This window comes from Eubalaena glacialis, chromosome 2 (genome assembly GCF_028564815.1).
Source record: "Eubalaena glacialis isolate mEubGla1 chromosome 2, mEubGla1.1.hap2.+ XY, whole genome shotgun sequence".
NCBI lineage: Eukaryota > Metazoa > Chordata > Mammalia > Artiodactyla > Balaenidae > Eubalaena > Eubalaena glacialis.
Genome location: NC_083717.1, coordinates 7,581,216 through 7,595,128, shown reverse-complemented (window position 1 = coordinate 7,595,128; position 13,913 = coordinate 7,581,216). Strand labels below are relative to the sequence as shown.

Sequence of the window (13,913 nt, the reverse complement as noted above, 5' to 3'; positions counted from 1 at the left end):
GATGCAGTTAATTCTCGCCATTTTTACCAAGCATCCAGACTCTTCAGCTGCAATTTTAATACCTGCATAGTATTTTGTTGCATTGATGTATCATAATTTACACAGCCAATTATTTGTGTTGAGTGTGTACGTTATTTTGGTTTTATAAATAGCAGTCTTTGTGGCTTTGTTAACATCCTTAATTTCCTTGGAATAAGATTTGTGAGTAGAATCCCAAATTTTAAGACTTTTAATATTTATCAGATTGCTCACCAAAAGCAATTTACTTTCTGAGTAGGTGTAAACCCTCATTATTAACGTTGCAACTTTTAAAAATTCTTTTTATTCATATTGGTTTTTTTCAGGGCGCTTTAGAATTATTTTTTCAACTTCTTAGATAAAAATCCCATTGTGATTTTGATGCAGTTGCATTAAGCCTGTAAAATTTTGGGGGGTGATATATTAACTTTATAGTATTTAATTTTCCTAACCACAAAGTTGGTATCTCTCTCTGTTCAGATCTTCTTCAATACTTTCTTGAGTTATGTGTTTTCTTAATCGTGGGATTTCTGGCTGTTGTGAATGAGATGTTTTTTATGCTTTTATTTATCAATACTAATTTGGTTTTGCTGATAGAATACTTACTGGTTTTGCCTCTTTATCTGATACTCTGCCACTTCACGAACTCTTGGTATTAATAATTTTTCAAGGAGTCTTCTGAATTTCCTAGGCATGCATTCAAATTCATTTACTAGTTAACACACAACTAATTATTGAGCACACCTGCCCCGTGCCAAGCGGGTTCTAGGCACTTGGGACACAGCAGTAAACATAACAAAGTCTTTGCCGTCAGGAAACAGTTAAAATAATGCCCAGTTGTGATAACTGTTATGAAGAAAAATAAAGCAGGATAAAGGCATAGCTAGTGACAAAGGGTGATTTTGCAGATAAGAATCCCATCTAAGGAGATGGCTTTTGATCAGAGCCCTGCAGGGACTGAAATGAAGGAACAGACTGGGTGAGTATCTGCCGGTTTTCCAGGCAGAGGGAACAGCCAGAGGGGAGCAAGCTTGGTATGTTTAAGGGGCAGCAGTGGGGATGGGACTGAGTGAGCCAGAGGGGGTGGGAGGAGGGAGCAAGGGACCAGATCACTGGGAAAAGCAGTTGCAGTGGAGTTACGGAGGGAGACACCTTACTGGAGTGAGTTTAAATAGAAAAGAAGGTGAGGCCATGGACACGATGAATATAACTCTTGAGAAGTTCTGCTAAAAGGGCAGAAGGAAAATGGGGTGGTAGCTGGAGTGGGCTGTGGGTGTTGGGAGAGGGTTTTATCCGTGTGTGGTGATACTTTTATCTTGCATCTCTGTACCCCTCGCTGCTGCTGCTTTTTTTTTTTTTTTTTTTTTTAATTTATTGGAGTTTAGTTGATTTACAATGTTGTGTTAGTTTCCGGTATACAGCAAAGTGAATCAGCTATACATATACATATATTCACTCTTCTTTAGATTCTTTTCCCACACAGGCCATTACAGAGTATTGAGTAGAGTTCCCTGTTCTCGCTTCTTGTTTATATTTGATTGCCTTGGTCAGGCCTTGAATATTTTAGTTGACACTGGACCTCTTTCTTTTGTTCTCTTTATTAGGGGAATAGTGTTAGTCGTTTACCAACAGATTTAATTACTGGTAACTGGTTTGAAATAGATTCTCTTTATCATATTGAGCATTTCTCTTTTTTTCTTTTTAAAGGTGTTTTAATATGAAATAGGTGTTGAGTCATTACAATTGCTTTCGGACACCTGCAAGACAATCTTGTGGTTTTCTTTATATTTGTCTTCAAATTATTTGATGAATTATTGATAATTTCCTAATATGGAACTATCATTGTATTCCTGGGATAGATCTTATTTGGTTATGAGGAATTATTCTTTTGATATATTACTTAATTTTCTGTGATAATTCATGTATCATTTTCATGCTGTTCATGCTAAGTTAGCAGAAGTGAGATGGGCTATTTCGAACTTTCCTGCCTTACGCATATTGTCTGAATAAAGTAACCCCTTTTAACATCAGACACTGAAAAGGGGAATGGTCCTGTGCTTTGAGTTGCATTGGTCTAAAGAAGTGCCTTAGCTTCTTGCCTCCAGCTCGTTCCCTCCTTCCTGGATGATGAGATGGACCATGGCTTATCGGTATGTCCCCAAGGCTTCCGTTTAGGGAGAGTCAGAGGCACGTGGTTGAGTCTCAGGCAATGAGCGAGTGAGAAGCCGGAGCCAATGCTCAGACCTTTGCTAACCCTTCCTCTCCCCACCTCCCCTTTTTTTTCTGTCCACACAGCATGACCTGCTCTTTAACGGTCGGCCTCTTCTAAGGTTGTGTAACCTTGTAAGCAGAGGCTACTTTTCTCTTTTAGAAGCTCCTGAGACGTACTCAAAGAAATAGGGGATTTTCAAGTGCTTGAACTTACCTAGAATGACAAAATATCACAATATATCTAATTCATTTACTCAGAACAATACCTTCTAAACCAAGACATCCAGTGCTTTAATTTCCCTTTATTCCAAGGTAACATAATCATGCACGACGTTCTTCAGGAAATAGGCTGATAGTACCTTCCTTTTCTTCATAACCCAAGGCAGAGTGTGAGAGAGGGTCCATGCTCATTTCATTTCGTCATGAAAAATATCTACTCACAAAATAGGTTCGCATGACTACTCCAAAGATAGCTGTAGAATTCTCAAGTCAGTCTTCAATTCCACAATGTGGGAATATGATTTTAAGTTATCACTTTCATATCTGTAAATTAAGTTCAACATAAGAAAGTGTGCCAAATCCCTTGCCTTGTGAGTTTTCCAAAATACTCATTTCTCTAGGACTAAGCAAATCAAATCCTTTACAGGGACCAAAGTATCGGTAGTGTTTATATGGAATTCAGTGTCAGTCATAAGCACATCGTTGGCTCCATCGTATCCGATGCACTGATGCTGGGATTTTTCCCAAAGATGATATGAAAGAAGGTCAGTTTCTTTCTGCACATAAAAATACAGTATGTGTATCTTAGGCCCTACACCACAATTAAGCTGCCCAGATGCCATGTAGTACAGTAGACTCACTGTACCATACCATTCTTCCAAAAAGAAGTATGTCCCCTAACCATTTTTCTTGAAACACACAGTCCTGTTGATCTTTCTTGCATTCTCCTACTAGTTTGAGAACTGGGTTTAGAGAGTGAAGAGTTTCCCCTTGAACTCTTTGCTGTAAGAAAAGTAAGAGCACAAATACGATTGTAATTGGCAAGTGACCAGTAGCTGGTGGGAGGGCCACAGGAGGTGGTGGTGGGCTGGCCACGTGCACCAGGAGCTGTTCTAGCCCAGAAGGGGCAGCTGCTGCCCCCCACCAGTCACTGCCGTCCAGCGACGCAGGCCGGTGCTGTTGGAGCCTTGGACCTTTTAACAGACTCTCAAAACTGGGACTTACCATCAGACGTTTTAATGTTTAAATGTTAGTAGCTAATGCAGAACTTTTGAAAACACTATGTGAAGAGAGAAAATACAGCTTGCCTGATAGAATTTGCAAGTTGCTACTTGGCAACCTCTACTCCAGAACGTGTTGTTTTATTGCTGTTTGTTTTTGCTGTTTTGTTCCTGGGCTATCAGGTGCTTATAAAATGGAATTTGATACGTTTTCATCTTTTTAAGTATTCCAGATTAGTGCATAATGCATAAATATTCTCTGTTCCTCAAGAATTCTAAAGAATTTGCCTATAAACACATTTTGTCTGAAACTAATTTTTGAAGTATACTTATAACTTTCATAATTTCTTTTTATTGCTTCAATTTTGAATTAAAGTATTTTATAGACCTATTTCATAGTGATCTTAAACTTTTAACATACAACTTTGCATAATGTTCTTGTAATTCTTAATTTTACATAGCTTTTGATATTAAAATTTTAAAGTATAAAGAAGTTATTTAAATTAAAACTGGCCGATTTTTCTCTCTTTTTATTTATTTATCTTTTTCTTTTTGAGTTTATCTATTTTTTTTCTTCCCTAGGTTTTGTAGATATTTGTTTTATTTTTTTTGCTCCAACTCCTGGCACTACAACCCAAAAAAACTTTCTTAGATTTTTTTTTCAGGTGATATATTTCTCTTTTCTAATTGTTTTATTTCTGGTTTGCACTTTATTTCTTCCAGTCTTTCCAGGATACTTTCATTATTTTTATAAATGTTTATATTGAACATTAATTAATTTATTTCATTTTTTCCCTAACCAAAAAATTAACTACTATTTTACTCATTAGCAGCTTGGTTTTATTCCACAGGCTCTGATAGATTTTATTATTTTCTTTATTTTCAGAATAATGTATAATATTTTCAATTTTCCTCTTTAAGTTTGCAAAAGAAATCTCAGACTAAAGAGTAAATGTTTAAAGAATTTATTTAAATTAAAATTTTCTGGTTACTGTCAGCATTAATAATGACACACTATTAGTACTTTTTTACCCTTTAAATGAGAATACCAAAAAACAAGATTTTCCAGGGGTTTTTTTTTGTTTTTTGTTTTAACACAGCACCACTTATTGCTTATTTATAAAGCATTTCGATGTTGACTATAAGAAGTTCGTGAAAAGGCATAACCTCCATTTTTATTCTCATGGTATTTACGTGGGATCAGACATTTTAGAGAAGACTTTCCTTTTAACTTACCTCCAAAGCAGACTTTTGGGGGAACTCTGCCGAGGCAAACCTGCTTTTCTTTATTCTTTGTAGCCCTGAGTTGATGTTCCTCATGCCCTTACCTGCGGAGGAACGTGGTCTCCCTCCTCGTTTCACGGCTGATGTGAGCGGGGCCTCATTTTCATCAGTTGCTCATCTTCTCCACCACATGGAGCTTTGAGAACATCCATATATAGACTGAAATAAGTAGTGATTATTGATGATTTCCCTCCTTGAGAGAACATATTCAATATTCTGCATACCCATGGAGTTACAAGTGTTAAACGTATTAATTAAGGAGGAAATTAAAATATTTAGAAAGGAGCAATTTTATTCAGCTTTATTGAGGTATAATTGATAAATAAAATTGTAAGGTATTTAAAGTATACAACATGAGATTTAGTATGTGTATTGTGCAGGGATTATTACCATCAAGTTAATTAACACATCTATCACCTTATATATTAACCTTTTCTGCAGGAGGTGAAAACACTTGAGTTGTACTCTCTTAGCAAATCTCAAATATACTACACAATATTATCAACTGTAATCACCATGTTATACATTAGCTCCTCAGACCTTATTCATCTTATAACTAAAAGTTTGTATGTACCCTTTTACCATCCCCTCCCTATTTTCCCCACCCCCTCAACCCGAACCATTTTTCTGCTTTCTGTTTCTATGAGTTGTTTTGTTTGTTTTGTTTTAATTTAGACTCCACATATAAGTGATACCATGCAGTTTTTGTCTCTCTGTCTGGTTCATTTCACTTAGCGTAATGCCCTCCAGGTTCTTTCATGTTGTTACAAATGGCAGGACTTCCTTCTTTAAACTGAATAATATTGCATTGTATATCTGTACCACATCTTCTTTATCCATTCATCCACTGACACACACTTATCTTTCCATAGTATGTTTCCAAATACCTTGGCTATTGTGAATAACGCTGCAGTGAACATGAGAGTACAGATATCTCTATGAGATAGTGATTTTGTTTCCTTTGTGTATATACTCAGAAGTGGGATTGCTGGATCATAAGGTAATTCTACTTTTAATTTCATGAAGAGTTTCCATACTGTTTTCCATAGTGGCTATACCAGTTTACATTCCCAACAGTGTATAAGTGTTCTCCTTTCTCTCCATCTTCACCAATATTTGTTATCTCTTGTCTTTTTAGTAATAGACGTCCTAACAGGTATGAGGTGATGTCTCATTGTGATCTTTATTTCCATTTCCCTAATGATTAGTGATGTTGAGCACCCTTTCAGGTACCTTTGGCTACTTGTAAGTCTTCTTTGGAAAAATGTCTATTCAGGTCCCTTGCTCATTTTTAAATTGTGTTATTTGGTTTTTTGCTATTGAGTTAATGAGATTCTTGTGTATTTTGGATATTCATCCCTTTTTAGATATATGATTTACAAATATTTTCTCTCATTCAATAGGTTGCCATTTCATTTTGTTGATGGTTTCCTTTGCTGTGCATGCTTTTTAGTTTGATAAGTCCCACTTGTTTGTTTTTGCTTTCCTTTGCTTTGGGTGTCAAATCCAAAAAGCATTGCCAAGACCATTGTCAAGGAGCTTACCCCTTATGTTTTCTTCTAGGAGTTTTATCATTTTAGGTTTTACTCCAAGTCTTTATTTAATCCATTTTGAGTTGATTTTTATGTGTGGTGTAAGGCAGTGGTCCAGTTTCATTCTTTTGCATGTAGATATCCAGTTTTCCCCACCCCATTTATTAAGGAGACTCTTCTTTCTTTGTTGTATATTCTTGGCTCCTTTATTGAAAATTAATTGACTGTATATATGTGGGTTTATTTCTGTGCTCTCTGTTCTGTTCCATTGATCTATTTGACTTGTTTTATGCAAATACCGTACTGTTTTGATTACTACAGCTTGTAATATAGTTTGAAATCAGGAAGTGTGATGCCTCCAGCTTTGCTCTTCTTTCTCAAGATTGTTTTGGCTATTTGGGGTCTCTTGTGGTTCCACACAAATTTCAGGATTGTTTTTTCTATTTCTATGAAAAATGCCATTGGAATTTTGATAGGGATTACATTGAATATTTGGGGTAGTAAGGACATTTTGGCAATATTAATTCTTCCAATCCATAAAGCCGGAATATCTTTCCATGTATTTGTGTCTTCAGTTTCTTTCATCAAAGTCTTGCAGTTTTCAGGATACAGATACTTCACCTTCTTGGTTAAATTTATTTAAGTATTTTATTCTTTTTGATAGTCCTGTAAATGGGATTGTCTTCTTAATTTCTTCATCCAATAATTTGTAGTGTATAGAAAGTAATTTAAAGTAATTTTTGGTAGGTATGACTTTACTACTGCCATTTTGTTAATCATTTTCTGTCTGTTTTGTAGTTCATTTCTTTCTTTCCTGTCCTCTTCTTTCATGATTTGATGACTTTCTATAGTGGTTTGCTTTAATTCTTTTCTCTTTACCTTTTGTGCGTCTGCTACAGATTTTTGTTTTGTGGTTACCATGAGGCTTATATAAAACATCTTATACAGTTAAAATAGCCTATTTTAAGCTGACAACAACTTAACTTCAAACGCATACAAAAGCTCTACATTTTTACACTCCTTCTCCCCACATTTTATGTTTTTGATGTCACAGTTTACATCTTTTGTGTATCCATTAACAAGTTATTGTAATTACAGTTATTTTTAATGCCTCTGTCTTTTAACCTTTGTACTAAGGTTATAAGTGATTTATCCACTACCATTACAATATTGGAGTATTCTGAATCTAACTATATTTATCTTTACCAGTGAGTTTTATACTTTTATATGTTTTCATGTTGTTAATTAGCGTTTTGTTTAAACTCGAACAACTCCATTTGACATCTTCTGTCAGGCCAGTCTAGTAGTGGTGAACTCCAGCTTTTGTTTGTGTGAAAACACTCATCTCTCCTTCAGTTTTGGAGAGCAGCTTTGCTGAATTGGGTATTCTTGGCTGATGTTTTTTTTCTTACGGCACTTTGAGTATCTCTCTTCTGGCTTGCAAGATTTCTGTTGCAAGACCCACTTATAGTTTTAAGGGTGTTCCCTTGTATCTAACAAGTTGCTTTTCTCTTGCTGCTTTTAAGACTTTCTGTCTTTAACTTTTGGCAATTTAATTATGATGTGTCTCAGTGTTGGTCACTTTAGATTCATCTTATTTGGTACTTTTTGGGCTTACTGGATCTGGCTGTTTCTTTCCCCAGATTAGGGAAGTTTTCAGCCGTAATTTCTTTGAGTAAGTTTTCTGGCCACCCCCCCCTCCCCCACTTCTCCTTCTGAGACCCGTATATTGCATATATTGGCCCACTTACTGGTGTTCTGTAAGTCCCTGAATGCACCTTCATTCTTTTTCCTTTTTGCTCCTCTGAATAAATTCCTCTGCCCTGTCTTCAAATTCACTGACCCTTTCTTTCACTTTATTTAGTGTGCTGTTGAAACCCTCTATTGAGTTTTTAAGTTCAGTTATTGTATTCGTCAACTCTATGATTTCTCTTTGGTACTTTATATTTTCTATCTCTTTGTTGAAATTCACACTTTGTTCATGCATTACTCTCCTGACTTCATTGAACATCTTTATTACTGTTGTTTTTAACTCTATCAAGTAAATCACTTATCTTTGTTTCATTAAGATCAGTTTCTGGAAATTTATCTTGTTATTTTGTTTGGAACATATTTTTCTGTATCTGCATTTTCCTAGACTGTCTGTGTTGGTTTCTGGGCTTTACATAAAACTGCTACCTCAAAAAAACAAAAAACAAAAAACTGCTACCTCTTCCAGCTTTGACAGACTGGTCTTGTGTAGGAGATGAACCTTGTCAGTCAACCCTACCTGAGTTCCTGGTAGCTTCTCAAAATTTTGTGCCCGTCTAAGCTGCCATTTGTGTTCTTAGTGGCTCTCAGTATTTGAGGGTGTGCCAAGACCATCATGAGTGATGATGATCAAAAAAAAGAGGAAGATCAAAGGCAGCACCTAGATACAGGCTGATTAGAAACTGGACCCTCAGGCAGCAGCAGCTGGGAAAGCGTGCAGTCACACCCTTCCAGGGAGAAGCTGGGAGATGGGCATGCTCGCCTTCTCCCTCTGTGCTGAGCCCTGGTGTATAGCCACAGGGCAGGAGTTGCTCCTTTGCCCGTTTAAAAACTGCTTCTCTGTTTGCTATCATCCTATGGGACTCATGAATGCAAGCCCTGTTGGCTCTCAGAGCTAGAGATCTGGGGGCCCATCCTTTGGGTGGCAGCTATAAAAGTTGGGGCACTAGATGTGTGGGCAGGCTCATAAAGGGACAATTTTATATGGAGTTTTTGTGCATATTTAATCAAGTGGTACCTAGAGCTTAAAACGTAGTTGTATAAAAAACATCTTTTTCCTCAAGAAAATTATTATTCCACAGTGAAGACAAAATCTGTGGCATAGTTTTCACATAGAGAGATTGCCACTGTTTATTTTGTCACAGAAATGCTGTGATTTATGTAAACACTTCTTTTAGATAATGCTTGAACAGTACAAAATATTAAGTACAATATTTCCTATACAAATGAGTATTTATGGTTAAGCCTCATATGCCCAGTATTCATCATGAGCCACATATATGTTATTACATTATATTTTCTAATATGTGGTGAGATCTCCTCATTTTAAACTTTGTTGCTATGGGTAAACAGTACGTTAAATATAATGTATTAAATACATATTTATATGTATATATCTATATGGTAAGTATAACATAAAATAATATGTTAAAATAGGGCTTCTTATATTTTACCTTTTCATGTGATGAAGCTGACTCGTCCTGTTACACTTAATTTTGAGAAACAATCATTGTTCTAAAAGTAAAAAACTGAAAATTATTTTTATTTTCTAGGTTGTCCTTTGTGGAGGGTCTTCTCGAATCCCAAGGCTACAGCAGATGATTAAAGATCTTTTCCCAGCTGTTGAGCTTCTCAATTCTATCCCTCCTGATGAAGTTATCCCTATTGGTGCAGCTATGGAAGCAGGAATCCTTATTGGGAAAGAAAACCTTTTAGTGGAGGACACTCTTAAGATAGAGTGTTCAGCCAAAGATATTTTAGTTAAGGTATGTTGAGCTTTTCTTTACTTTTCCATAGTAGTATAAATTTATTGCCACAGGTTTACATACGTACTGTTTTTAAAATAAAACTTTGTGTACTGGTAAAAATTTTAAATTTCGAGCTATAAATTTACTTTTAATGAGTTTCGGATATTCTTTTAGTTAGTAATAATCTAATATGTTAATTTCTTAATTAACTGTGTTTTTAAGATTTTAATACAAGTAGAGAGGTGTATGTTTCAATTTATTTTTAAATAAAGTGGGTCGGGATTAAGGATCATTTCTGTTGTCTTCCCTTTGCCGCTGTGTAGTTTCCAGATTATCAACAAGGAATATATATTAATTTATAATAGGAGTGATTTTTTATAATTGTAATGATATCAAAGGATGTGCATATTATTTTCCTGCTTATTAGGGAGTCGATGAATCAGGAGCCAACAGTTTCAAAGTACTGTTTCCGTCAGGGACTCCTTTGCCAGCTCGAAGACAACACACATTACAGGCTCCTGGAAGTATATCCTCAGTGTGTCTTGAACTCTATGAGTCTGAGGGGAAAAACTCTGCAAAAGAGGAAAACAAGTTTGCACAGGTGACTACATCAGATTGGACTATGAATTAATCACTTGAAACTGTTTAGCTTTTCCTTCTGGATTAGACTCAGTTTAATATCAATTAATATAATATGCATATAGGACCTTTAACACATTTTTATGAATGGATTACTTGTACTTACTTATTTTTGAAAGAGAGAAGAAATAGGCAATTTCAGTTTGAAGGAGTTAGAGGAAAATAAAGTACAATGGTATTTCTGCTGCTTCTCTTTGTGCTCTTAACCCTCCTTGGTAATGACATCAGTGGCAGGGGAAATGGCATTTCTTTGTTTGCTAAATGCCAGGTGTGCTGTACGAGGCAATTTACAAACATAATCTCAAAATGCTGTGAGATAGACATTATTATGTGCATTTTATAGATGGTTAAGAAACAGGCTAACGGTAGTGAATACCTTGTTATTTTCTTGACTGAGCTGAGATTTAGCCTCAGGTTGTTTTCACTCCTGGGCCCATGCTCTTGCCATTATACCATGCTGCCTCTGACATAGGATAAGTTTGTTTTTTCAAATACCACATGCATATATCATAGGATATGGTCCTCCACATCCTTTAAAAAGAATGAGTGGAGCCATGTTATTTGCTTAGAAACATGCCCAAGAAATATAGTTTCATTAAAGCACGCACACAAGGACTGCAGAACTGTATTTACAGCATGGTACCATTGTGTTTAAGTAAAACGATTGAGAGCGTGGGTGTGTGTGAAGGAGGTGGTGTTTGGGTAGGTGTGTGTGTTTAGATATCCACGCGTGGATACAGAAAGTAACTACAGGTATTTGAACTGTATTGAGGAAACTTAACAGTGGGTAGATTTGAAGGTACAAAGAAGGTTTTTTTACTTTTTAACACTTTATACTGAATTTTTTACAAACAGCACAGAACATGAGCATTAATTACTTTTACAGTAAAAATAAAACAAATGTAGGTAACAAAAGAGAATATATAGTATCTTTAGCTTTATATCTGTTTTCTAATTTCAACAAAAGAATAATGAAAACACACACACATAATATGTCTGGGCTCCACCTCAGACTTAACATCTTAGGATCTACTGGAGAAGGGCCCTTTCAACTAGTAAAGGTTTCAGAGCTCCACCAGATGTTTCTGTGGTATATCACTATAAAAGCATTTTCCTGTGCACCAGATTTCTAAACTCAGGTGGAAGCCTTTAGTATTCCTCTCTGGTACATTTCTTACCTTTTCTCTCCACATACTACTCTTGAGACGCTATAGCTACTGTCACTACATCCTAACTTACAGATGCTGGAAAGAGAAAAATTAGTCACATAATACTGTATTTGGAAGAGAATCTTCTAGAGATTCCATCTGTTCTAACCTCCTCATTTTACAAATGAGTAGACTTAGTACTTACCTAAGGTCATAAAACTTGATTTTGGCAAAATCTGAAAAGTCACTTTCAAACTTGGTCTATTGGTATACCTTTCTTTAGGAAACCAAGGAATTTTATAGTAAATTCATTAGTATCTCTTACTTACAAATGTAGTCTTAGCTGCACCAAAGAATTTGACATGTATTTCTTTTAAATAGGTTTTCCAAGTGCATTTAAAATATTTGAATTTTTTAAAGTATATATAAAAGGCTTACCAAAATGTAATTTACATGTTACTGTAATGGTGCAGTTACCAAAAAGAAAAGCAGTCTTTATTTTGTTTTCTTTCTTTTTTTTTTTTTTAGTCTTTATTTACTGAGACAAACAGTACTTCATATAAATAATCATCTTAATCTAGGACATGACATTTAAGAGGGACAAATATATTAGTTATCTTACATGCCCTCTTTTTAGAGGAGACATGTCAGTTAAGAAAGCTTAATTCTATTTTCCAAATTATGATAAATGGTAGGAGAATTGAAAACGGCCCTGTTTTAAAAGGTTCATTTCAGTAATGAGTAAGATTTAGTCCATTGGAATAATTGATGCATCAGTTTATTAATATGTCAAAGTAGTAAATCATCTTTGTATTATTTTTGCCTAAACAGGTTGTACTCCAGGATTTAGATAAAAAAGAAAATGGATTACGTGACATATTAGCTGTTCTTACTATGAAAAGGTAAAAAATTAAACTACTTCTGATGTTAAGAATATTCGCTTTGAGACTTGACCTTTTTTATTAGTTTATTGATTCTTAACCTGTTGTCATTCTAGGAAAATCATTTATTAAAAACTTATAAAGATCTTATCAGTAACTTAAATTTTTGCCCTGTAAAATTACTATATTTACAAAGAAAAGTATATCTCAGGTCATTTGCATTCTGAATTTTTTATGAACTCTTTGATTATTATGGGTGTAGTCAACCTAAAAATCTGGTCCATGCAAGTTTGAGATATAATTTTCATCAACTTTAAATATAATTTTCTGAGATTTACATAATTGATTTTTTGTCCTATGAAAGGGTAAGTTTATTTCAGTATTGCAACAGGAAATCTGCAAGAAATAAATTACTAATTAAATCCAGCTATTATCATTTCCTTAACAGCAGTCCATCCATAATACTATGTGTTACAAGTAAATCAGTTCCAAATTAACATTAAGGACAATTCATTCCATAAACCATAATTAGCCAAAATGTAGAATTCATTAGGGTAGGTCTGCCATGGCCTGGGCTTGAAAACAGCTTGATACTTCTTGAACTTGCATAAAGTTTTCAACTTAAGGTATTTATCATCATGGGTTCTCAAGGAATACAACTTTCATCACAGTGATCTAGGAGGAAATTTTTAAGAACAACTACCTAATTGTGGCATACGGTTCTAAATGTAAAGACATAAAGTTGTGTCTCTTCTTTATCTCTTAATACTCTTCTTTCAAAAAGTAAAATGATCTCTTGTTTACTCAAAGTCCTCAAGTAATTTCTTAAGGACTATCTGTTTTTATAAATTGAGCTTATGAATTGTTATTTATTTTTTGTTTGCTTAGGGATGGATCTTTACACGTGACATGCACGGATCAAGAGACCGGAAAATGTGAGGCAATCACTATTGAGGTGGCATCTTAGTGTTTTAGAGAAGCCACGAATTTTTTAGAACTAAAATATCAACATTATTTGTTTTGTTTACAAATGATGTTTATATTAAAATACTTTTTGAATGAACTGTATGATTTATGTTTCTATTTTAACTACAGTATATTGGTAAGTGTTACAACCTGTTTTTTTTGTTTTCCATTAAAGATTTCCTTTATTAGTGAGAAATACAAGGAACTTTTTCTACCATGGAGCTATTTAGAATTAAATTGTTTGAGTGGATTGAAGGAAACTTTACCAGAAATTTTAAAATTTTTTCTGTCTTTGGAACTTCTGATTTTAAGAAGTCATTTGTTAATTCTTAATAGATAACTAAGAACAATTTAAAAGTCTTTGGTATTAAATGAAAAAAAATTGCAGAGCCATATGCAAAAAGTAAGATACCATTTTTGCTTAAAAGAAAAAACTATACTCATAAACTCAATAATTGTTTATAAATATGCATGTGACATATGTAGAGAAAAGTATAGAAGACTAAACACCAGACTC

General features: G+C 34.7%; 1 protein-coding gene across 2 annotated transcripts in view; it reads left to right on the top strand.

Annotated features, from left to right (window-relative positions):
- The window catches only part of LOC133081910 (heat shock 70 kDa protein 14), a 34,127-nt gene extending 20,634 nt beyond the window's left edge, over positions 1-13,493 (top strand). For both annotated transcript variants that reach the window (XM_061178232.1, XM_061178228.1), the window contains 4 exons: positions 9,568-9,780; positions 10,190-10,363; positions 12,381-12,451; positions 13,319-13,493. In XM_061178232.1, the coding sequence (XP_061034215.1) occupies positions 9,568-9,780; positions 10,190-10,363; positions 12,381-12,451; positions 13,319-13,397 (537 nt within the window). In that variant the 3' untranslated portion in view covers positions 13,398-13,493. The remainder of the gene's footprint in view (positions 1-9,567; positions 9,781-10,189; positions 10,364-12,380; positions 12,452-13,318) is intronic.
- Positions 13,494-13,913: the final 420 nt, after the last annotated feature.